The 24,826-nt window shown below is 42.3% G+C and overlaps 3 protein-coding genes and 1 long non-coding RNA gene across 8 annotated transcripts; 3 read left to right on the plus strand and 1 right to left on the minus strand.

Annotated features, from left to right (window-relative positions):
* Positions 1–777: 777 nt before the first annotated feature.
* On the minus strand, positions 778–1,921 carry LOC106744087. The gene is made up of 2 exons (XR_001374421.1): positions 1,710–1,921; positions 778–863 (listed from the first exon to the last, which is right to left on the minus strand). It is a non-coding gene; the product is annotated as an uncharacterized LOC106744087 (long non-coding RNA).
* On the plus strand, positions 807–15,289 carry LOC106744086. Of its 3 annotated transcripts, none has more exons than XM_014618515.1 (5): positions 807–884; positions 6,864–7,024; positions 8,330–8,493; positions 9,989–10,157; positions 11,047–15,289. In XM_014618515.1, exons 1-5 carry the CDS (start codon positions 873–875, stop codon positions 11,234–11,236), a joined length of 696 nt encoding a protein of 231 aa, XP_014474001.1. In that variant the 5' UTR covers positions 807–872; the 3' UTR covers positions 11,237–15,289. The 3 variants fall into 3 exon arrangements, with proteins under 3 accessions (XP_014474001.1, XP_014474002.1, XP_014474003.1); XM_014618516.1 differs by lacking the exon at positions 807–884 and adding an exon at positions 3,856–4,880; XM_014618517.1 differs by lacking the exon at positions 807–884 and adding an exon at positions 3,856–4,432.
* Positions 15,290–19,620: 4,331 nt separating this feature from the next.
* LOC106744049 (alpha-tocopherol transfer protein-like) lies at positions 19,621–21,204 on the plus strand. The gene is made up of 3 exons (XM_014618441.1): positions 19,621–20,176; positions 20,269–20,632; positions 20,726–21,204. The coding sequence occupies exons 1-3, from the start codon at positions 19,881–19,883 to the stop codon at positions 20,981–20,983; spliced, it is 918 nt and encodes a 305-aa protein (XP_014473927.1). The 5' UTR covers positions 19,621–19,880; the 3' UTR covers positions 20,984–21,204.
* A 1,177-nt stretch (positions 21,205–22,381) lies between these two features.
* On the plus strand, positions 22,382–24,433 carry LOC106744085 (alpha-tocopherol transfer protein-like). Of its 3 annotated transcripts, none has more exons than XM_014618514.1 (4): positions 22,382–22,557; positions 23,243–23,563; positions 23,653–24,019; positions 24,114–24,433. In XM_014618514.1, exons 2-4 carry the CDS (start codon positions 23,268–23,270, stop codon positions 24,369–24,371), a joined length of 921 nt encoding a protein of 306 aa, XP_014474000.1. In that variant the 5' UTR covers positions 22,382–22,557; positions 23,243–23,267; the 3' UTR covers positions 24,372–24,433. The 3 variants fall into 3 exon arrangements, with proteins under 3 accessions (XP_014474000.1, XP_014473999.1, XP_014473998.1); XM_014618513.1 differs by lacking the exon at positions 22,382–22,557 and adding an exon at positions 22,565–22,861; XM_014618512.1 differs by lacking the exon at positions 22,382–22,557 and adding an exon at positions 22,869–23,101.
* The last annotated feature ends 393 nt before the right edge of the window (positions 24,434–24,826 follow it).

Here is a 24,826-nt window from a genome sequence, read left to right on the forward strand (position 1 = left end):
AGATTCTAAGATTTAAAACGCACGAAGATTTTTGTGGATCTTATTAGATTGCAATATCTCACTATAATCAATATTCGATTAATTAATTATTCACGGGCTTTAACACGATACAAAGATAATTCCTTAAACAATAGAATATTGTATTACAGTTAGTGTAATAGTTGTATAAAAAAAACAGTGTAAACATCAGAAACTTTATATGTAACAAAAGCGAGAGAGAGAAAAAAGTGTGAGTAATAACTTCAACATTTCTTTTTTTACCAACCGTACGAAAACTGTACTTTTACAAACGTTAATAATAATAAGTAGTAAACACCGGTAGCGAAAATTCTGACAAAAAGGACCAAGTTTCCGATCGATCAAGAATTACTAGTTGCTTTTATGCCGTAATATGAACAATGCTTCTTTCATCTCGGATTCTATCCCGGCCTGTTTATTCTTCGGACGCTGCGTCGTTCGATCTTCACGACGCACTGAAAAAAAGGAGCTGCGGCGGAGAGGCTACCCTCCTTTGCAACGATCTTCTCTCTTCAGTAGGCGGAAAAAGGTTTAGAGGCAGAATAGGGACCAGTATTCCCGGCCAGAGGATCCCCTCTTTCGCCCCGGCTCGCTGCCCAAGCACAGAGAGCGGTTACTTACGATTCTACAGTCAACCTCTGGACATCCACCTGCGAGGACGGAGGTGTTCGACCCCACGACATCCGGTGCAGTGACATGAACGGTGTTTGAGACAGAGACTTGTGTGCCCTACTTCTAGTATCCCTATTTTTTTTTCTCTATCATCCGGTCTCTCGAGGACGGGCCTGGTCGATTAATGTAACGTAGAGTTCGCCGGTGCGGGCCGAGGAAGGACTCTTAATACGCTGAAACAAATGTCCCTCACGGTGAGTAAGACACTGGATCGAGCGTTTTTGAAGCCGTGACATCGTCGTTGAGCGATTCCCGCGGGAATCTCGAATTCCGGTCGAATGAGATCTCGTTCGTGTGACGAAGGAAAACGACCTGCCGGCGGCTTGTGCTTTCGTTTGTGCGAGCGCGTGCTGTGTCACATGAATGCGGGCATATATAGTGACAAGATTAACCCTCGTGGTCGAGAAATTTGAGATCCCCGTTTTTGTAAAGGTAGGCAAAGACGGAGGGACGTGAGAGAGAGAGAGAGAGAGGACGACCGCGCAGCCGAGTTCGAGTACTCAAAAAGGTTTCGGCTACTTCGGGACGTTTATTGTCCGAATGCATAACATTTAGGTAAACCGCCCGAAGGGGCGGACTTCGGGCTTTTCTCGCGGTATACGGCCGCGCAATTACGATTCCATTTCGCTTGCCGAAGCTCTTTCCGCGAAAGAAACGACGCCGTCGTCGGGAGTTCTTCCCTCGCTACGTACGACGCGCGATCGCGACGGAAAAATCAATCTCCCGCAACTGTGGGTCGTGATTTTTAATTCACGACTTCGCGAGTTGAATTAAACAATTAAGAATTTGCTGACTTAATTTGTACACTCGACGTTGCGATACCGGCTACCGCGCTAGACTGAGAGGAGAAATTTCAATCTCACGTCACCGCAACAGTTATACAGAAATTTATTCATGAAATGAACCACCGAAACGCGCGTGTACCGTTATCGAGAGTACGAGGATGAGTAAACGCACGCTCGATAACATTCGAATCTTATGCGAGAGAGGAAGCGGCGTTTTGGATGCCCCGGCGTTACCGTTAGAGCTGGTGACGCATCGCGTGGATCTGGACCGGCAAAGTCTTCCGTTCCTGCGAAAGCTGGACAAAAATGTCGCGTTTCTTCGGTCCCTCTTTCATCCGCGTCGAATGTTGAAGCGCGATAGCTGAAAGAACAAATTTTGCAGAATATGTTACACGATACCTTGGATAAGTCGACGAAGAGGAAGGCGGAGGAAGGTAATTTTAATTCGAATAGTGTACGCATGCGCGTACACATATACATAGGGATGTTGTGACATCATGAAAATATCGCCCAACATCACGCAAAATATGGTGCAGGCTGGTTTACGATATGCCCAATTGCTGCGAACGTCTCGGAATGGACAAACCTGGATTTTCTGCGACACTTACAGCCACAGCAGCGATGTTTCCGGTTGATCTGGCTGGTCGAGCACGGATTGGGGTCTTTACATCACTAACTTGACCCAAACGATCAAATTTCTTGATTAGGTTAATAATTGCTAGACGAGAAGGTGCTTCATTACGATCGAAAGCAGTACGAGCTTTACGAACCGTCTTCGCGAAATTTTCACCATTTTTTTAGTGAATTTTCACAATTTCTATACGTTGCTGAAGAATACATCGTTCTATTCTCGTTAACCGTATACTTTTTACTCGTCAGCTGTTAAGGAATGACAGTTTTATCTTTAATAGGTTTAAAAATGGCATGAAATTTAAAATGAAACCTCTTAGTGGAAAACCCAATAGTATCAGTATCGATATTTTTATTCCGATATTAGTATCACTGCTTATATGATACAGAAACTTAACATAACAGTGCTGCAACATTGCAACAATGTTAACGTTAGTTTTTGCACTATGTGGATGTGGACTTAATTGTACAGTCTATACTTTGCATTAGAATAAAAATATCACCGCTTTCTCAAAAAAAAAAGCTTCGTTTTTCTAATAATTTAAAATGAAACCTCTCAATGGAGAACCTTGTACTGTCGAAACTTTACAAAACTTAAAATTAGAGAAAATATAAAAGTCAGCGAAGTGTTTATCTTGCAAGCCATTTTCCAAGTAACACATATTTAGTTTCATACATGTTCTTTAAACGTATGTAATATTTCATAATCGTATTATATATGTATTCAAAGAACGTATATAAAACTAACTGTGTTATCTAGGTTTTATATCCAGACAGCACAATATCCAAAATTAGGGCATAAAACATATTAAAGGCATTTCAAAGACGTTTTATAAGCATTCTACAATGGATGCCTTAAGCTTTAAGAAATTGACTAATCATTGTCAATTACTCTTCTCATATTCAACAGTGATTGGTCAATTTCTTAAGGTTTAAAGATTAAAACATCTATTGTAGATAGGGATTTACTTATAGACGTCTTTAAAACGTCTTAAAGTCATCTTATCCCAATTTTGTCCCAATTTGGGCATTGCTGTCTGGGTAAAGGATTTCATACGTCCACGCGTAATAATCTTACTATGGTATAAAGATACTTCTGCCTTTCTAGACTTTCTACAGTTTGTAATCTAAAAAGTTTAAAAAGAATATATTAAGGTTCCCGTATCCTCGCTATAACTGTTCTCGTTTTGATGACGCCAAAAGTGAGATCGCTTGCCAAAAATTATTGCGGTATATGTGGAAATAAAACAGTATACGCGCAAAATAATCGACTCCGTACATTTGTAAAAATGTCTGGATGCTTTCTTTCTACCTCAGCAATCAATAAATAACCTTAATAAAATTAATGCAACAGAATGTGTTATTATTATACTAATTTTTATAAAGTAAAAATACATGATATCTTGAAGACTGACTTGAACGATTAAGTAGGAAATAAAAAAGAAGATATCGAGATCAATGTGTACCGATATGGATGCGAATATCGAAAGAAAATAACGATGCAAAAATACTCGATATTAAAAGACAAATACCGACACTAGTATTATATCGATAATATCAAAACATCCTTACACACATAGGTATCGAGAAGATTACGAAAGAAGATTACAGAACGACGTGAGAAATCACTGGCCGGCATAAGCGTGTCTATCCGAAATCGCCGAGCAGCGCAAAACCAGTAGCAGCGGAGATCTCGATTGCGTGCTCCCAAGTTCAAACGATTCCCACGTTCACCGGTCGCTTCTCTTCCTCTTCGACGATCGTCTGTCTTTCGGATCATTTCGCGACGTTCGCCGCCTTCATCTCTTTCTCTCTTTGACGACTTGTCAACCCCGTCTGCTTTTACGCGGCCGGCTCAGACCACCGGCGCCGCTTCGCGCTTCATCGGCCCCGGCAACGCCGCGGATTCTTCGGGCGATCACTCGGCCGAATCGCCAATTCGAGCCAGGTGCGAATCGTAAATATGCGCGCCGCATCTCCCGCGTAGCGACTCCGCCGTGCGAAAATCCAGGACAGAGACCGTAAGAAGCGATCGGGGCGATCCGCATCGCGGATCCGAGTGCGCGCGCCGGCGTGAGAACGCTGTTAATTACCCGCAAGGTCGCAACGTCGGAGTAACGTTACATACAGCGGGACGTGTGTGTCGGTGCGGAAGAAGCGATCGAGATTGTGTCTGCTCTCCCAGCGCTCGCTCGATCTAAATCGATCGCTGTGAGAAATCTCTCCGGGGAGTTCGATTAATCGCCGCCGCGTTAATCGAGCGCCAATTACACGCTCCTTCTGTGATGCCATGAGGAAAAAGGAGAAAAAACAGGCGCGGGACGAAGGTTGTTTGCTCGCTTCGCCGAGACGCTAATGTCGATGAGGCGGCGAAAAGTGATCGTCGGGATCGTCGGGCTCGCACGGTCGTGAGACGAGACGAGACAACTTGGACGGCCGAGAGTAACGAGAGTAATCGACCTCCGGCCGTTGCGAATTTATTACGTCTACCACGCGCAGCCGGTGCTGCGCCGGCAATCATCCTTCCCGACTTCGGCTTCGCGCTATACATCTTAAATACTTCTCTCTTCGACGTGACCGAGCCGCGCGCGTGTTTCCGTAACGGTCTGTCGATCATCGTTCCAATTTTCTCTCGATATTGTTAATGGGAGACAGCAATCGGAAGGATTTATAAATCATAACGATTACGCGCGGACGCGGTAGACGAGAAAGAGAGAGAGAGAGGGAGAGATCGAGGATTACAATGCCGGGATCAAGGATCCATCGAGGTAACAGGTACGCTGCGCGGAATCTCGGCGGTCACGGCCATTGACCAACCTTGGACGGTATCCGTTAATGATTTCCTTGCTCGCCCGTTGACCGTGGATCGCACGGATTATTCAATGCGCGCCTGTGCGTCAAACATCCGTCAAAAGTCGTCGTCTGAAACGCGAGAATATCTCTCTCTCTCTCTCTCTTGAGGTCCTCTCGAGTAGCAGCTGGAGCAACGCAATTATCTCTAGCTTTGGGAAGCGTCGAAATAATTCTCGAGATGATCGAATGATTTTTCTGCCGAAGGAGAGGAGGGATCCGTGAGATGCGGCGCGCGCCGGTCTGAATCGTGCCAGGGTTAATTGAGCCTCGCCAGACCGAGGACTCGTGCATCAGACTTGCGCTTGGAAAGCGATTCCGCGCTTATTATTCCGCGCGGTAAACGCGGGCGCTGGTATACGTGAAAATCGCGATCGTCAATGCGCGCGACGTCGCGCGCGATCGACGAGCTTCTTTTGGATCGCTTTCACTCGTTGTCGGATAGTGTACCGAGCGCATAAGCGCGTATAACGGATTTCGCGGTGGTCTCAGCAACCTACAAACCCCGAACTGCGGAACCCCAAACTCGAGGAAGTCACGCGTCCTATTGTATACAGGCGATTTGTTACTTTTAATCCGCATTTTCGCCCCGTCGCGCTCGCACATTTTTCTTCTCTCTCCTTCTCCCTTCTTTTTGATTATTTATAATATGTTTCGTATGGAATTCTAGGTATGACATAGTCTATAGTACGCTTAGGCATCTTAAATTTTTTCTTTCTCTGTGTTTAATAACATGTATGTTATTAAACTTAGTTGGTCCATGTAGTTGATTAGAATGTCATTGACATCGTACTTTATGTTACTAAGCGCTTAAAGAAATTTTATTCCGGAGCGCGGAATAAGTAACGCTTTCTCTCTCTTCTTCTTTTTCTTCCTTTTCTTTTTCTTTTTTTACGTCTATACACGCTACAATTTCCGCGATCACGATTGCACTCCTACATACGTAGAAGATACCGCGAAAGCGAAAAAGGAGGAACTTTTCCCCTCCCGAGTCTTGTCACGTGCGATTTTTTCACGGTGAACTTCACTCGCGAAATGGAAATCCTTTCGACTGAGGATCCCGAGAGCGAAATGATGGCGAGAACCTCACGAGAACCGGTGATTTCCCACGTACCGACGATCATCCGTTACATTAAATTGCTCGAGTCGCTACTCGGTACGGTGCTCGTACCGTAAAAGGATTAATTAGATATCGAACGATGTAGCGCGTTAAGTGAGAGAAAATGCGATCAGGAGGCGAGCTGGAATCATCTGCGCATTCGCGTATCGATTACATAAATCGTTATAAGATTGCCTACTCATTCTTTTGCCCAATATTTCCACGCGTACAGCCGTTCCGGCTAGATTGGCGATTTTCGAAAAGTAACGACCACCACGCTCGCGACTTCGCGGATCGAGGAAGTGGCCGCGTGGAATTTCCTTCGAAGCGAAGTACGAGAGGGCTCACGTGTACGTGTGTCATTTACTCTTGCTCTTGACCTCTTGCGAACTCGAGTTCCAAGACCGCTCACTCATGCGTTCTTCCGTCGCTCGCGCGTACTTATCCTGCCTACGCATGCTGACGCAGCGCGAGTTTATTGCCGAGATATCAGTCCTTATTAACAAGAAAAATAATACTCCGCCGGGGCGGAATTTCGTTGGCAGCGCAACTTCCTCGCGACTATCACTTAATCTAATGTGGCGTTACATTACATTACGTTACGTTACGTTGGCGGTCACGCTGCAAATGATGCCACGATATCGGCGCGTGATATCTAGCGCACGGAGCATCTACGCTGAACTATCACTTTAGACATAATCCAGATAGCTAATGAGAAATGATATGGTTTGTTCGTCAGCATAAATTACATCTCGGGAGAAAGTCTCAGATGACGAGTCTCGGTGCGATCACGTTCTCTTTGATTTCAGATGTCCAGGTATCTCGATCTGATACTCATTGTCACGGCGTTCACGCAAGTATACGGAGCCAAGAAATGCGAGGGTAACGGCCTAGGTCTGAAATACGTTTGGGGCGACGCGCTCACCGATCCTGACGATTGCATAGGTCCTAATAACATGCAGTACCCCTCGTAAGTGACGCAAGTTCGCGAAGATATTTAACATTTGGACAACATTTTAGGACTGTCCTGTCACCCATAGATAGGTGACGGTTTTAACAACTGAAATAGTAATAATTTTATGAACTATTCATAAAAATACTGAATGAAAATAATAAATATAATTTTTACAATATATATTATCGTCAAAAATAAAATCAACATTATATATATTTTCCGTGATACTTTGGAAAGCAATCCATACACAATTGTGATTATTATATTTAGTCATTATATATACAGTTATTATATATAGTCAAATTATGTGGCTATTATATAGGGTGTTCAATATACTGATGTTTATTGTTAAGTACAACTGTTATATACTTGTAGATTAAGCCAATCTGAACTAAAAACTTCTTTACCATTTTGCAAGTAACGCACAAATTTTTGAGTTGTTAATTAAAAAAAGTTATTATTTGCATTAATGTATTATTTGCAAAATAGTAAAGGATTTTTTCTTCACATTGACCTAAACTATAAATATGTGACGAATGGCACAGCTTGCGTCAGACACCCTGTATATAGTCATTATATATGCTGGTCATTATGTATGGTTATTATATCAATATATTAAGAGTACTTACATTGGATAATATATGAGATATATAGGATACGTGTAGGAGGGTAAAAGTAGATATCATCGTCCTTTTATTGGACATGTGGCATGTTTCGTATATTTTGACTATAGAGACTATATACGCACAGTGTTGCGACTTAAGCTCCGGCTTTACGCTCGAAACTAGCTGGGTAGCCTAAGTGTTAAACGGTCTATTGGATAGTTTTGCCGTCCTACAATCTATACTAACCGACAGATTATCTTCGTTCGCAATCTGACTACTTTTTGCAATCTTGATGAAATATTGCCTCAATAATAATCGGCGAATAATCCTATAATTGCGGAGTCTGTTGGGAATGTAAACAACTTTAGTAGCCGAGATTCTGAGCGGCCACATAAATCGACTTACCGTGAATCCGCCATCGTTATTGATATCTTCACGCAAAAACCGAACTGTTATCACTCGAGGTGCCTGGATGTACAGTTAGATTTCTTGTTCGCGCGTTTTCCCGTCCCGCTCTGTTCGTCCGGGCTGGAAGCGTTTCCAGGATGAACCGAGTGTGCGCGTTTGCCGGGAACGTCGAACTTTATTTTGAAAGTCAGGTTGCGCGCTGAAACGGTCGACCGTAGTGAGGCCGTAAGAGGAAAAGATCTAACAGCCGGACAGTGAGAAGGAGAGAAAGAGAGAGAAGAACGGATGAAGTGTACCGTTCTTGCAGAGCCGCGATATCGAGGAGCTTCAAGAATCTTTGGGCGGGCAGTAGTCGAACCGCGCGATCGCATCAGCCACGGACGATTGATCCTGAACTGACGAGGCAGGCGCTTCTGCACAACTACAAAGCGGCCCATGGAGACTACTCTATCGCCGGAAACTCCCGGAACGGTGAGCTTACGTCGCACTTCCTGCTGCCGGAGCAAAGCGCAAAAGAGAGTTAATCGCGGGTCGATTTATCGCGGACCGCCGGTCGCTCGCTCGCTCGTTCGAATCGCGCTCGGATTATTATTACTTCTCGTCCTCCTCTTCGATTAAAAGCCGCTGCGATGGGGGATTAAGTCACGATACATGGAAGTAACTGGAAGTTGTTTGCCAATCTCGTTAACCTCACGTTAACCGATTCTATATCTACGCGTGCAGCGTTTGTTTCCTCTTATTTCCCGCCGCGATCCTTGTCGAAGAAGTTTATCTTAATTGTATGTTTAGCCAGGTATACTATCGGAATCACCGTCGGGCGATTAGATCGATCGCTTCTCTTGATTTAACTTAACACACATAGAAAGTCGGCTTCCGAAGACGTCGGAAGTCGTCGAGCTGCGAGTTCCCGTCGGGCGACCGATCGAGCGCAAAATTTTGCAAGCGCGATCGTTCATCCGAAGACGTTTCGTCCCGGCTAGGCGAATCGCAAGTACGATCGTTTGCTCGCTCGCTCGCTCCCTCTCTCATTTCGGTATCCGTGATTTCCATAAAACGACCCTGTTCCCACGCGGGCGAAGGCCTCGAAAAAATTCGCGCGGCGCGCCCGACCGCGCGGATGGAAGCTCCGAGAAGGCCCACGAAAATTGGAACGGCCGGTCGTCCGGCACGAAGTACCGGCAGGCGTATATACCCGTTTACGATCGCGGCTGCCTGCTCGCCCTGCAGCCTTGAGTTATGCAGCTGTCCTTATGACACGAAAACCCGCTTACGTTTCCGACCGGTCGCGACTGGGTTTCTGCGAAATTCGCGCGACCGGAGAGTTTTCCGAGGCGGTCGATCCTCCCGATAATGGTCGGTCCGTGGCGGCACGGTAATAAGGCACCGTGTTATCCGGCCAATACAGTTATCGCTCGTTGTGCCTCATAACGGGACTCGCCGGCGACCCACTCGTCGTTTCGTTTCGAGCGTACGTGGCTTGTCGCGGGATATCCGACGAAGGCCGTTGATTCCGAGAGCGAATTCCGACCCGGCGTGCGAGGAAGCAGCGGGGTCGTCTGTTTGTCGCAGTTGTCTCGGTGCCAGTGAGCTATTCCCGTTGAAGTCGATCGAGTTCCTCGGCTCCCGCGGAGAGAAATGGGATACCGCGCTGGGTAATGAATCGTACGCTTAGGAGGCCGCGACGAGACTTTAATCTTGTGATATTCCGAGAGAGGAGAGCTCACGTGAATCCCGTACTATTACGGGACTATCGTGCTCTCTGTATTATGTGTAACGTTTCACTGCTCGTCGATAACGTTTTATGCTAAGTATAACTATGATAAGTATGATACAGTGGCTGGCCGACAGTGCGTCCCACGGGGATTACATATCCGGGGATTACATATTGTTAATGATGCGTCATCGTCGCATTTCGCGCTCTCTGACGAAAATTGTCCGGAGGAGATGATCGTCACTGGGTTTTCAGGCCGTGGGTTTTCCGCGAAAGAAAGTTGCGGCTCACCTGCCCGGCTCTGCAAAACGAGGTACAACACCACAGCGCCTATGTACGGCATCAGTCTCACCAGCGGGCAACCGGTAACAATCGTTCAGAAGTTCCCCGATCTCCTGCAGCAAGTGGTCTTCGAGGTTTGCGAGTGAGTATCACGGATGAATCTGGAACCAAATGGATGGATCCGATCTGACTTTGCCTTTGTTCTGTGAAACTTTTCATTTAAATTTCTCTCCGCGAATACCGATAGAAATTTCGCCGCGAGTCAAAATCGCTCTAAAATTAGCCGAAGAGCAAGCCGTCGTTGTCCGGTTGCCGGATTGAAAAACGCGAACCTTCCGGTTATCAGCGCGAAGATCTGCCTTCGTAGGTTTGAGAATTCGGTGAAGCAAAAAGTCGTTTCCAAATTTAACTCCGTGTCCACGTGATATCCGACGATTTCGAGGCATCCATTCTACACGCCTCGTTAGACGCACAACACGTTTTCTACGGTTAATTTATGCAAATGATATTCACGAGCGGTCGGTATTTATCGACACGACATATCGCGCGAAATTTCGGCCGGTGATTTATAAGAGCAGCGGGATATCGGCCGCACTCCGATTGAAATTCGCCCGAAGCCGAGTCTGCTCGCTGAATTAATTCGAATGTGGCGCAGTAGGGCGAACTGGTTTACCACTGTGTGTTCGTGATCGACATACGCCTACTTCTCAGACCTTTTTTCAAACGAAATCCAATCCCAGACAATTCCCGCAGCCTTGTGTCGCGCGTGAAGCTACCGGACAACGAGATTGGCGCGATTCGCGCGATGTATTCGAGGCAGGATTTTCACTCGGAGGAGAATTTTTACACGGAGAACGTGCGCGCGAACTTTTCGCGAATTTTCCGACCGAGCGATATCGTATTTCACGTGAAATTATGTCTATTCTTTCTTGCGTATTTAGTTACCGGCGAATCGTTGACGCGAGCTTATAAACAGCTCTCTCTCTGCTCTGGTGAACGAACCCGGCGGAATCATCGATCGTTGTTTTCAGATCGAAGGAATGCGACGTAGTTCACGGTGAGTGCACGCAGACCTACGTACCATACCTGTTTCTGGTGATTCCTCTCGGTCCAGTGACCTTGACCGGCCAGGATTACGTGCTGGTGGAGAGCGGTTGCGTCTGCAAGCCGAGAAATTCGGCGAGTGCGTCCGCCGACCCGCCGACCGTTCCGAGCTTTTAACTAGATCGCGCGGGGATCGTGCGAGATCACGGGAGCGTCTCGATATCTCGGATCTTGTCTTTCGTTCTCTCCCCGCACGGGACGAAAGGACTCACATTGCGAAACCGTGTGCTTACTCGGGCGTCCTTCCATCCAGGTAGAGAGCGTCATATTTCCAACGCCAGTGTTCTCGGGACCATCGGTGCACGCGACGCGAAGAGTACTCTCTGAGTGCTTCCGGACTGGGACACCCGATGAGTGAGAGTCGAATCAGTCTGTCTGTTTATCCTACTCGAGCCGTATTTACTCTTTTCGGGCTATATTCTTTATTTTTTTTCTTCTTCTTATGATTATAACTAGAATCTCAATTTGCCTTTGCGGCCCGTTTGAAGCGCACAACTTTGCGTTCGAAGCGAATTCTACAAATCCCACAGAGCTAGCCCGCTCTCGCTCCGAATTCCTCGATTGTAACGACTTATCGATTCATTTCCGCAAACAAACCGGCGACATTCGAATGCCGCGGTGCATCCGTTTCTGCATTTTGCTAAGCAGCTCCGGTAAACGTGAAAAAGCGCAAACACGGCTTGAGCGTCTCTCTCCGAGCATCTTCTCCTTGCCCTCTTTCTTTCTCGTGCCAAAAGCTCCGGCGGGACATATTCCGCCGGCATGAAAAAGCAAATCGGGGCAGTGATTGCGGCCGTATCGCGGAATCCGGTCTCGGAATTCGATCGAGTTCGCTAGACTCGCCCCGAGCCGGTTTCGTGCAGGTGCAATAATGCCTCAGGTGAAACTTCGTGTCCACCGGCAGGATCGTCCACGAGCGCTCCCTCGAGCGCTATCATTGTCATAAAGTTATATCATGCGCGTGCGCGCGCTATTACATATTGCAATAAGATAAACGCGGAATCCTGCAGAATCGCGGACGCGGCAGATCACCGGCGACTTATTCGAACAAGCGATCGTCGCATTAACTTATCTTTACGGTGTAATTACTTGAAAATCGTCCTATCGTCCGACGGACAGCGGTCGGACAAATTTTTCCCCCGCCGTTCCATGATATATATTGACAGAATCGAAATTCGCGTCATGTGTCCCGTAGAAACGGGTGTATGCGAAAAAACGGAGCTGCGACGAGATTTTACTCGGGAAGCGGGATGAACGCGACACGCTTCCTCGTCAGCATCCTGGATAGAGATTAATTCTAGTGTGCTTCAAGTCTGCAATAGACAGGCATGCTCCAAAATAGGCCGACCCTTGTTAGACTTAGATGTATTTTGGAAAAACAAAACCTTAATAATTTCGTGAATAGACTGTGAGTAAGCATTGACGTGGGGTACTCTTAACAAAGCCTGTGACTTATAGGGCCCGGTTAGAACTTGGATAGATTTACAAAATCGGCTCTAAATTGTTAACGAACGTTACTTATTTCTATATAAGGTTTAGATAGAAATGAAGACAAATTGTATGGAGCCTTTCGAGCGGCTATTTTAAATTTCTATCTGGGAATCGTGGTGTGAACAACGCGAGAGTCCGAGAGACGCTCCGAAAGTGTCTGAAGGATTAAGATGTCTAGAAGATTTCTTTACGGCGTCTTTTGCGCTGCCCGTGGCAGTAACGTTCGCAATACCGGCGATGAGCATCTTCCGTTTGTCTCGTATATTATCAGCATCGTCGTCCCCGCCGTCGCCACGACTTCAGCTTCAGCCTGCTATTAACCCAGAGAAGGAGAGATAGAGAGAGAGAGAGAGAGAAAGAAAGGGTCAAGATCACCAGGACGACGGGGGCAAAGGCAGACGCGCGTTTCCTGTCCCGCTTATGTTACACGCGAGGCTTCCCTGCGATACGCCACTGCCCTGCTTGCGCGCTTCACAGAAACCGGACCTCGTAACAAACCTGCATCGGGACGGACTTACGTACGTTCGGCCCGTAGATACGTCGAGAATAGAACGCACCGTGAATTCCGATGAGCGTGATGTACCGTTAGTCGCTTTGCGGGATCCCCCTCGCGCGTCCTCGGACTCGCTACTTCTCACCTGCTCCTCATCTCACGGTGATGAGATGCGCTGCGCGGTGCGGCCGCCGAAAGTTGCGACGCGATCGCAACGCTCGGAATTGCATTCCATGCGAATGCGATTCCGTGCGAATGCGGGATCACAAGATCGGGTATTTGTCGCGGATGATCGTCACGCGTTTCCACGTAGCGGCACGTGGATCACGACACACCGACGTAACGAGACCATTCCCGCGTAATCAAGGTAGAAGAAAGAGCCGGGCTTCTGTTTCTTCGCTTCTCCCGCGACGACAGGTCGGATGATCGCCCTTGAATCCTCGGTGTCGGAAGAGAAGAACGGTAATTTCGAGCGAAAACGTACGCGTTAGATGAACTTCCTCATTTCCGCATTCGTCATCTTTTGTATTTATAGTTGTAACATGCATTCACACGTATTTATAATTTATTATTAGATTATTATATATTGTGTAAGACTCGAGTAAATATTTTTCTCCCCCTTCCATCTACCTCCGCGCGTCTCTATTTCTAGTTAATATAAGATTATTAATTGATTTTTACAGACAACTGATATATCTGCTGCGCCCATTTTTGCTCGACAGGCGCAACCGTCGACGGCACTCCGTAGAACGTGCGCGCGGGCGCGAGATGATCATTGCGTAATTAATTGTCGGATCTCGCTCTACATTGTAAATCATGCCAGCGTACTCCTCTCGCCTGCGTTTTCGTAGTTACTACACGTCTCTTAATTGATTTTGCTGTTGCACGATAACTAGTAGCCACTATATAACGCGTGATGATCGCCGTGTGATTTACGATGTACGCGAAAGAAATACACGCAACGAGCGAGATTCCTGGCGCCGTTGAAAGATACATACACACAGACAGAAAGACGGTTCGCTCCAGCCCGCTCCGGCATTCTCTATTTTCCGTGCATAACGGTATTGAGAGAGTCGCCTACGTGCAAATAGGATAAAGAAAAACTTTTATCGCTTTTCTCTTGCTCTCTCGATGCGAGTGAATTACATACACGGATCGTAAATGTAAATACACGCACGTGAAGTGGACATATATAAGCGCATATGCGATAAAAATGTGTAAATGTTAAATAGTCGACACCTTATAATTCGGTTTTCACTCAAACTTCACATTTCACTTTGCGAGCAGACAGAAGAAATCATTGTAACATCGTCATTTTACGCGAGAAAATATCTCTCCTGCCTAAAGCACTTTACTCAATGTATTACATTTACTTAAAGTGCGTCTGTTTTATATTCACTGTCCAAGTTACAGACATATCATCACCAAACTGTCATTGGCACAGTTGTCCATGTCTTGTCCCTTGCGCGGCTATGTTTGACTGCCCGCTGAAAATGATCCTGCGACTAAAGAGTCATCAATAATATGGCCTTACAGTGCTCGCTCAACCATAATTCCTTTTTTCAGTGGTCGAACCCTTCAATGAGCTGAAAGATGTCAGTAAATTACAGCTGTCGCTACAGAAGTTTCCCGCGGCTTCTAATATGTTTCGTACCACGTAAAAAATTTGCCATGTGCGTGGTTGCAACCTTTTATTTACAAAATGTGCGGCACCAAAAGGGAGAAAACACGAAATATCGAAAGCGATGGATCATTTAAGGAGAAGCAGTACACTTTTTGTGCGTTCTCGCGATTATAATTTATTAACTCGCTTCTTTGTCCAGCGGAGTACGTCAACAAGATATTAATACATCCATGTGGTACGTCATGCTTGTTCTGGTTATTGAAATATTTACGACCGTGCAGTCCAACTTTTGTGTTTCGAGAAATCCGTTGAAAGCATGCGTGATATGTCGCAAAAGAGGCGGCGACTTTTTGTCGACGATAAAAGATAAAGTTTTTTTCAACTTTGGTATGGATTATACGAGATAATATAATGGCATTCTCCTTTTCATTATCAATGAATCTTCAAAATTATTGTCATAGTTAATGTTTTATAAATTTTTCCTCCAATAGATTCTTAAATGTACAATCGCGGAATCTCATATGAAATCGAAGACAATAAATCATTTAAAGTTCGGTGGAAAGGAAAATAATCGCTGTATATTTTCTACAATACTATGGGGGTTATTCGTAAATTCTGGTGATATTTTATCAATTTTGTAAGAAGGAATAATTGTTCATTGATATACGCACAGATCGGCACGCTCGATACATTCGTATATGTCTAATTCTTGCGTCGATATAATTTTATTTTTACATGCCAACAATATACGAAAAATATTTATAATATTTTATAGTAAAATGAAACTTAAGGAAAAGAGGTTTTAATGATAGATTTAAAATGGGCGATTAATCTATAGTAAGAATAAAAAATTAATGTTTACTATTAAAATTTTATTAAAATTTAAAATTTATTTAATTTAACTGATGCATGATATAATGTAATATATATTTTAAACATAACATAGAATAGAGATAAATAATACATTTTACATTAACAAAAAAATTGTACTTTTACTTATTTTAACTGGAATGTATTATTTGATCATTTTTCATAAATAAGTCAGCATGAAATAATGTTTAAAAATTATTTGTAACGTAATTAGTAGCGTGTTGGACCTCCCTTTGCTTTTATTATGGCTTCCAGGCGCTGTGGCATGGAATCAACCGGTATTACTAAAATATCAGGCTCGATTTTAATCCACTCTTCGAAAAATGCAGCTTTATACACTTTAAGGTTCTCTCGTTTCGATTTCAGCACTCTATGGTCCAATTCATCTCATAAGTGTTCTATAAGATTATTTATATACTATATTTAGGCCTGGATTGAGGAGACCATTCAAGAACATTAATATTATCCTCCCCTTACAAAAAAGTATTACTGCCTGTGATAAATTGGTCAGTGATAAGTAACTGTTGCTGCTCAGTAATTTTATTATTACTTTTTTATTATTTATATTGGGAGTGCAAATTAGTTCGGTCCGTTTTCTTGTGGTCAAAAATGCATTTATTTCAGAACAAAATGAATGAACAGATTAATCAAAGTATTGTCCATCGCTGGCTATTAATTTTTCCCACATCTCAGGTAATTTTCGAATTCCATCTCGAAAAAATGTCTCGTCTTTTGGGGCGATCCAAGTTAGGAGCCAATTTTGTGCGAAAGAAGTGAACCGGTGACCTGTCAAATCGTGCTGCATCCGTCGGAACAACCAGTAATCAGAAGGAGCAATGTCCAGCGAATACGGTGGGTGTGGTAAAATATCCCACTTGAGCGTTTCCAAATAATTTTTTACAACTTTTGCGACATGAGGCCGAGCGTTATCATGCAGAAGAATAACTTTGTCATGTTTTTGCTCGTATTCCGGCCGTTTTTCTCATAATGCACAGCTCAAACGAATCAATTGTAGCCTATACCGATGGCCCGTAATGAAATCGCCAAGTTGTAGCGGATCTTCATCGAGTAATGCCTCCAATTCTTTGTTTTCGAATTCTTTTGGCTGTCCAGAGCGAGGCTTGTCTTCAACGCTGAAATCACCATTCTCGAAATGTCATTCCCAACATGATTTATCAGTTGGAGCATTGTCACCATAAACTTCTACAAGCATTCGATGCGCTTCAGCTGCACTTTTCTTCCAATTAAAGCAGAAAACTAAAACCTCCCGCAAATGCTGCTTAGTTAACACAAAATTTGACATATTCAACACAGTAAAAAACAGGGGTTTTGTATGAAACTCAAAGCGATATAAACTGAATATTATTGACAGATGTCTAACCTCTCTGAAACCAACATAGATTGATTGACCTTCGATCGGACGAAGCCTTTCCGATCATGTTCAAATGTGGCAATGTTTTTTGATATTGACAATTATGTTCTTATAACCAAACACGTGATCAGACACGCGTGTTTCATATTTATTTTGTTTGTTGTCAGTTCGCAATCCGCGTGTTATTGTTTCGAGATCGCGGCTCGTTTCTCGCATCATGCTCGGCTCACGTGTGATGAGAATGATAACATTGTGGCAGTCGAGCCTCGCCCGCCGTCACCGGCGGCGCCACCGCCCAGAGCGGCTTCGCGTATGAGGAAGCAAGTTCTGCAACCGCGCCCGGTCTTCTGTCCGGCTGCAGCGCCACCCGGTTTTTCCGGCGCGTCGCGCGCACCTCCTCGGACTCTGGACAGAGCGGACGTGCTCGTGAGTCCCTGGTGCGTTCACCCTTGTGCGTTCCGTTTTCGACACTACGAACCAGCGCGTATGTGTTCCGCCGCTCGCGATTCCGCAATAGCTTAGCGTCCGCGAGTGCGAGCGACATCCTTGTGCCTCGCGTCGTCCTCGCGACGCCTCCTCGTCGCCGATCGCTTTCACGACCGTCGCCCTCGCGACATTTTGTGCGGCTTGCGTCTCGTATCTTTCCCCGCGTGAAGGGAAGGAGCCGGCTCCTCGTCCCAGCGAGCCGAGCTCATACTGTAAATAGCGTTCCGATTTTTGCGTCCCGCGCTGCGGCCACTTTTGTTCTCCCGCGACTATCTCATTGCGCGCCCCTTTTCGTTTTGCGTTGCGGCCATTTTGGTTTCGTCGATTCCGTTCAGGTATTTTTGATCTTAGAGATGCACAGATAGGCCCGTCGTCGAAAATGCCGATAAAATCACAGAAATAATCGACCGGCATGTTAGCAGTCGTAGCATCGCCCAGGAGCTAAAGATCGACCATAAATAGTTTTAAACCATTTGCACAAAGCTGGATTCAAAAAGAAGCTCGATGTTTGGGTGCCACATCAATTAACACAAAGAAATATGATGGATCCATCTGCGAAGCCTTGGCCAAACGAAATGAAATCGACCCATTTCTTAAACGGATGGTGACTGGGGATGAGAAATAGGTCGACAACATTGTGCGAAAACGATCGTGGTCAAAGCGCGGTGAAGCAGCTCAAACAGTGGCCAAACCAACGGCCAGGAAGGTTCTGCTGTGCATTTGGTGGGACTGGAAAGAAATCATTTATTATGAGTTGCTTCCATATGGCCAAACACTAAATTCGGATCTCTACTGTCAACAACTGGACCGTTTGAAGCTAGCGATTGACCAGAAACGGCCAGAATTGGCCAACAGGAGAGGTGTTGTGTTCCATCAGGACAGGCCACACATGTCTATAGTGACTTACCAGAAACTCCGGGAGCTTGGTTGGGAAGTTTTGATGCATCCACCATATAGTCTGGCACCAAGCGATTACCATGTTTTTCTTGCATTGCAAAACTTCCTTAGTGATAAGAAATTGGCATCAAGAGAAGATTGTGAAAATCGATTACTAGAGTTTCTCGCCAATAGGGACCAAGACTTTTATGAGAGAGGCATTATGAAGCTACCTTTAAAATGGCAACAAATTATAAAATAAAATGGTGCATATTTGACTCAAATCGGACAATCCGAAACATGTTAAATAAAGTCTTGAAGTTCACGTAAAAATAATGGATTTCTTTTTCCTCAACCTAATATAACTGGTGTGACGATTAAAAATTATATATTGATTATTATGTAAAAATTAAGAACTTAAAATTTTTTGAACGTAGTTATAGTAGTAGTAGTAGTAGAAGTATATATGAAAATTATTGATGTTTAACTTATATGTAGCTAATCATAATTTTGGAAAAATATTAATAGCGCGACAATGATAGAAACGATAGACATATTCTATATCTTTCAATGAAACTTGTTATACCTTATCAACTAACTTAACAACTTGCCACCGTTGCATTATCGCAATTAATCGTGTATTTCACCAAAAGTATATAGATATAAAAACATATAGGTAAAAATATATATAGATAAGCGTTGCTGATGCACAGTAGAAAATAGCAATACAAAATGGAACCTTAGCGTATGAAAGTTACGATCACATAGTGCCAGCAGAAGGGTATCGCAACGCATAATTTCACGCACGCTATTACTAATACGGTTGGTTTGTAACATATATTAATCTCGTATATCTGGAGTAAAGAAGCGTTTTAATGATGTCAATGAAGGAACAATTAATAACGAAGCAATAAATGCTTAAACGACAAACAAATAATTTTATTTTTTAACACAAAGTGTTGTCCCAAAATTTTAAAAATACTTATGGTCTTGCAGAAAGCCAATGGAATATTATTTATATAAATTATATACGCAAGCCAGTTCTATTCAAAATATTGGTAAATTCAGATATTATGTTCAAAGTGTGAAGTAATCAAATTTTTAATGAGGTGGAAGGAAAATAGCCTATACCCATGATCCACATGATATTTCGTGTTTTTGCACGAAGTATATATGAAAATTATCAGTGCTTAACTTGTTTATAGCCAATCATAATTTTTGAAATATATTAATGACATGATAACGGCAGAGATAGACAATTCTATATCTTTTGATGTCACATTATATCTTATCAATTTGCTTTTGTATCGTTCTGTTATAAATAATCGTGCTTTTCATCAAAGATAAGTAGACAAGTGTTGTCAACGCACAGTAAAGAACGACGGTACAAGTCGATTATCTCAAATCATATAGATTCAAGGTAAGCGTTCTTGTTAATAATGATGATTTTTCATTTGTAAAGATTCATTCTCTTTTCTGTCCCTCCATATGTGACTGTTGCTCAGAAGTGAATTTCAAATAAAATTGTAGGAAAACAAATTCTGCAACAATGACGGAACACATAATGCCGATTCGATATGTCAGTATAGAAGAAGAACGTGAACGAAATCCGGAGCTGAAGATGTCGGATCTGCAAATGTTGCAGGACTGGATGGACAAACAGCCGCATCTGCCGAATGTACCTTTATTCTATCTCGTTATGTTTCTGCACAGCAACTACTATCGTATAGAACCAACCAAGACTACAATAGAGAATTTTTTCACTATAAGAACGCGCATGCCGGAAATTTTCTTCAATAGAGATCCAGTCGCATGGAAGGAACTACGTAAAGCCTTTACCATCCTGTAGGTTATTTTATTAAATTATTCAATTCGAGAAGTGGTCGTTATCGAAAATCACAGTCAAAATGCAACGAAACAATTTCTCCCGTTAACAGAGCAGTCCTACCGTTACAGCAGAGAACCAAGGAGGGTTATTTAGTGACAATCCACAAATTTCTGGATACGAATCCGAGTCGGTATAACAACGTTGAAGCTCTTAAGTACATATTCATGACATGTGAAGTACAAAATATAACGGAGGGCACCAGCAGCGGACAGATCATTGTCTTTGACGGGACGGGTTTCAGCTTGGGCCATGTTGGCCGCATGAATTTGATGTTACTAAAGAAGATTTTGTACTTCATACAAGAAGCTGCACCGGTTCGATTGAAGGCTATCCACGTGTTAAATGCCGTACCTGCTGCGGAAACATTACTGAATATGGTTAAACCTCTCGTGAAGACGGACTTGTTAAACATTGTGAGTCAACGACGTTTTACTCGCGCATTAATTTATTTTTATTTACTTATTTTGAACAAATCTGAGTACACCTTTGCCCTTTCTTATTTTTAGATACATTTCCACACGGATATAAAGAGCGCCGAGGAATTTTTCCCCATCGAGGCTTTGCCGAATGAAATGGGCGGAAAAGCAGGACCTATAAAGGATCTGGTTGACGATCATATTAAGTTACTGGAGGAATTCCGACCATGGTTTCAACAGGATGAAAGGATCTCACAGGTGAATGAATCTCTGCGAGTCGGCAAATTCAAAGCGGCGGACGATTTGTTCGGCGTGGACGGTAGCTTTAAGAAGCTCGAGCTAGACTAATCGACATGAAGCGACACAGAGTGGATCGTACTTGTTATTTAACAATATTTTGAACAGATTATTTCTATGACAAATTATTTGTAAGTAATGCGATAGTCCGCAGTTACGCAAAGACCAAGGAGAAAAGCTGTGTAATTGGATTTAACCTCGCTCTCTCTTTCATTTTTTCGTTATATAAATATTAATTTTACCGTGTATGATAAAATGTGTGCGTGCATGTATGTAAAACAATGTGGTTATTAATTATAATTTACATAATTAGCTCATACTTCCGACAATATTATTATTTCTTGTTATTTGTGTACGTTGCGCGTTTATGAGACTTATTTAAATATTTCATCGCAGTTGTTTTTACTTGTAAAAACGCGACACTGGAACTTTGGTGTATACACTTGGAAGTTGCGATCACGTAATGCCTACAGATGAGTTGTGTTTATCGCAACGCATAATTTCACATTACTACGATTGTTTTATAATATAAATTAGACTCGTACACCTGGAGTAAAAAGCGTGTTATTCTGTGATTTTGCACGATGCGCGCTGTTTCTGTCTCAATTTAATACGACAACTTGACAACTTTATATAGCTAAATGCCATTTAAAAACTTGATTGAAAAAAAAATGTTCAAATCGTATTGAAACGAAATGTACACTAAGGACTTTGATAAATGAATATAAAGGGATCTAAATGAAGTAAGGAAAATCTCTGAATCACGACTAACAATGGAATAAAGTCATGGTAGAAACTATCTAGAAAAGATAAAGTATCAAATAAGTAAAGTAGAATGTGACTTTAGAAATTTAAACAATGTCTGATCGAATGCTATTGTAAGCAGCCCACTTAGCAGCCACTTGTAGAATGTCGCAATTCAAAGTCTACTAAATGACAATAGAGGACGTGATCATTGAAACTTGAAAACGTTTAGGCAAAACATGTTGTCATATATAAAGGTTAGAATTAAAAATATATATTATATTATGTAATTATATTATATAATTGAAAGCATATATTATATTATAAAGTGAAGCATATATAAAAGTTGCATATATAAGAGAAGCATATATAAAGGTTGGAATTGGAAGAAAAACGAGAGGAAGAGAAAGAGCGAGAAGGGGGGAGGGGGGAGAGATTAGACAAAACACAATTATGTTATTTTGTTTGTAAAAGTAGTTTGCAATTTGAAGTATCGAATGTCGTGAGAAATATAGCGTATTGGAAGAATTAAAGAAATATGTTAAAAAAAAAGAAAAACTAAGTATAAAAAATAGATAACAATTAATATACAAAAAATTATTGAAGTACTTCTTACTGCCGTCATTCATTATACTCACGCAATGTGTCAATAAATTCAAATCAGGTACTCGTAGATGATTGCGTATTCGAAGTATTATAAGTCTCGCGCAATTTCTAGGCTGTATTCAGAGTAGAGCTTGCTCGACGTTTCAAACGCTCGCATATTCTTCTTTAGAAATCAATAACTAAACGATTGTACTGTTGTATTATTTCGTGCTGTGTTGAATGTGTTAAAATTGTTACAAAATAAATCCATACGTGTGGGAGTAACTATTTAAAACGTATTAATATATTATTTAATTTTCTCTTTAAACAAGAATAATACTTCAATTTTTTAAAATTGTACTAACTAATTATTAAGCAAGTGTACTATTCGAAACCATTTGTAGAAGAACAGCTAATAGTGATAAAATAAATCGTTGAACGTGTAGTTCTAGGAACTAACAGTTTTATATATATATATATATTTAACGTGTATATATATATAACAATTACAAATTATATATTGATTATTATATAATATTTAAGAACTAAAATTTTTTACGAACGTATAGTAACAGTGACTTATGGATTTTATAAAAACAAGTATGTACGAAACTTATCAGTGTTTATCTTGTTTGTAGCCCATCTTAATTTTTGAAAAATATTAATAACGCGATAACGGTACAGACAATAGACATAATTTTATATCTTTCGATAATCACTTGTTATATCTTATCAACTTGTTGTTGTTGCATTATCGCAAGTAATCGTGGTTCCCAACAAAAAAATTTAGACAAGCGTTGCCAACGCAGTAAAGGACAACGAAACGGAGTTGATGGGCTGGTAGATATTTCGACTCACAGAAATATAAAGAGAGCGTCCATGTTGATAATAATGACATTTCATTCGTATTTGTGTTGTTTTCTGTTTTGTTCCTTAAATCGATGATTGTTGCTCAAAAATCAATTTCAAATGAAATTGTAGGAAAAGAAAATTAAATTTTGCAACAATGACGGAATACATAATGCCGATTCGATATGTCAGCATGGAAGAAGAATTTAAACGGAATCCGGAGCTGAAGATGTCGGATCTGCAAATGTTGAAGGACTGGATGGACAAACAGCCGCATCTGCCGGATATACCTATATTGTACCTCATTATATTCCTGCATAGCAACTACTATCATATAGAGCCAACCAAAAGTACAATAGAGAACTTTTTCACTGTAAGGTGGCGCATGCCGGAAGTTTTCTACAATAGAGATCCAGTCGCATGGAAGGAATTGCGTAAGGCTTTCACCGTCGTGTAAGTTATTTTATTAAATATAACTCGAGAAATGCTCGTTATCGAAAATCACAGTCGAAATGCAACGAAATAATTTCTCCCGTTAACAGAGCACTCATACTGTTGCAACAGAGGACCAAAGAGAATTATATAATGATTTTCGGCAAACTTCTGGATACGAATCCGAGTCGATATAACTACGTTGAAACTCTTAAATATCTATTCATGACATGCGAAGTACAAAATATAACGGAGGGCACCAGCAGCGGGCAGGTCATTGTCTTTGACGCGACGGGTTTCAGCTTAGGCCATGTTGGCCGTATGAATTTGATGCTGCTAAAAAAGATTTTGTTCTTCGTACAAGAAGAAGGTGCTCCCGTTCGATTGAAGGTTATCCACGTGTTGAACGCTATACCTGCGGCGGAAACATTACTGAATATGCTTAAACCTTTTATGAAGGCGAACTTGTTAAACATTGTGAGCCAGCGACATGTTGCTCGCACGTTAATATACTTTTTATTTACTTATTTTAAACAGATCTTAGTAAACTTTTGCATTTTCTTATATTTAGGTACATTTCCACGCGAATATAAAGAGCGCGGAGGAATTTTTGCCCATCGAGGCTTTGCCGAACGAAATGGGCGGAAAAGCAGGACCTTTGAAGGATCTTGTTGACATGAACATTAAATTACTGGAGGAATTTCGACCATGGTTTCTACAGGACGAAAGGATCTTACGGGTGAACGAATCTCTGCGTGTAGGCAAATTCCAAGCGGCGGACGATTTGTTCGGCGTGGATGGTAGCTTTAAGAAGCTCGAGATAGATTAATCGATATGAAGTGACAAAGAGTGTATCGCCCTTACATGTTATTTGACAATTGTTTTGACGGATTATTTGTGTAACCGTTTATTTGTAAGTAATGCGATAGCCTTCAATTATACGAAGACCAGGGAAGGAAATCCATATAATTAGATTTAATCTATCTCTCTCATTTTTTCGTAGTATAAGTATTAATTTTTCCACCGATGTGATAAAATATGTGTGTACGTGTATGTAAAACTATGTTGTTGCCAATAATAATTTACAGTTACATAATTAGTTCATACATCTGACGACATTATTATTTCTTGTTATATTCGTATACGTTGTGCGTATTCATCACATTAAGAATTCTTGCATTATACGTTCAAATAAAAAGATGTACCCACAATATGACACTTGTGATCGATTCAGTCCACTCGTAAAGTTGTCCAAACACTTTTCTATTATCTGAATAACTTAAA

This window comes from Dinoponera quadriceps, unplaced genomic scaffold, assembly GCF_001313825.1.
Source record: "Dinoponera quadriceps isolate SergipeBrazil2010 unplaced genomic scaffold, ASM131382v1 scaffold1325, whole genome shotgun sequence".
NCBI lineage: Eukaryota > Metazoa > Arthropoda > Insecta > Hymenoptera > Formicidae > Dinoponera > Dinoponera quadriceps.

Bases quoted from the DNA above. Each gene is read 5' to 3' on its own strand.
- LOC106744049 (XM_014618441.1), top strand. From the start codon at position 19,881: ATGACGGAACACATAATGCCGATTCGATATGTCAGTATAGAAGAAGAA. The intron at 20,177-20,268 runs GTAGGTTATTTT...TCCCGTTAACAG, and splicing joins CGTAAAGCCTTTACCATCCT to AGCAGTCCTACCGTTACAGC. The intron at 20,633-20,725 runs GTGAGTCAACGA...TCTTATTTTTAG, and splicing joins AGACGGACTTGTTAAACATT to ATACATTTCCACACGGATAT.
- LOC106744085 (XM_014618512.1), top strand. The intron at 23,564-23,652 runs GTAAGTTATTTT...TCCCGTTAACAG, and splicing joins CGTAAGGCTTTCACCGTCGT to AGCACTCATACTGTTGCAAC. The intron at 24,020-24,113 runs GTGAGCCAGCGA...TCTTATATTTAG, and splicing joins AGGCGAACTTGTTAAACATT to GTACATTTCCACGCGAATAT.
- LOC106744086 (XM_014618515.1), top strand. The intron at 8,494-9,988 runs GTGAGCTTACGT...CTGGGTTTTCAG, and splicing joins CGCCGGAAACTCCCGGAACG to GCCGTGGGTTTTCCGCGAAA. The intron at 10,158-11,046 runs GTGAGTATCACG...CGTTGTTTTCAG, and splicing joins GTGGTCTTCGAGGTTTGCGA to ATCGAAGGAATGCGACGTAG.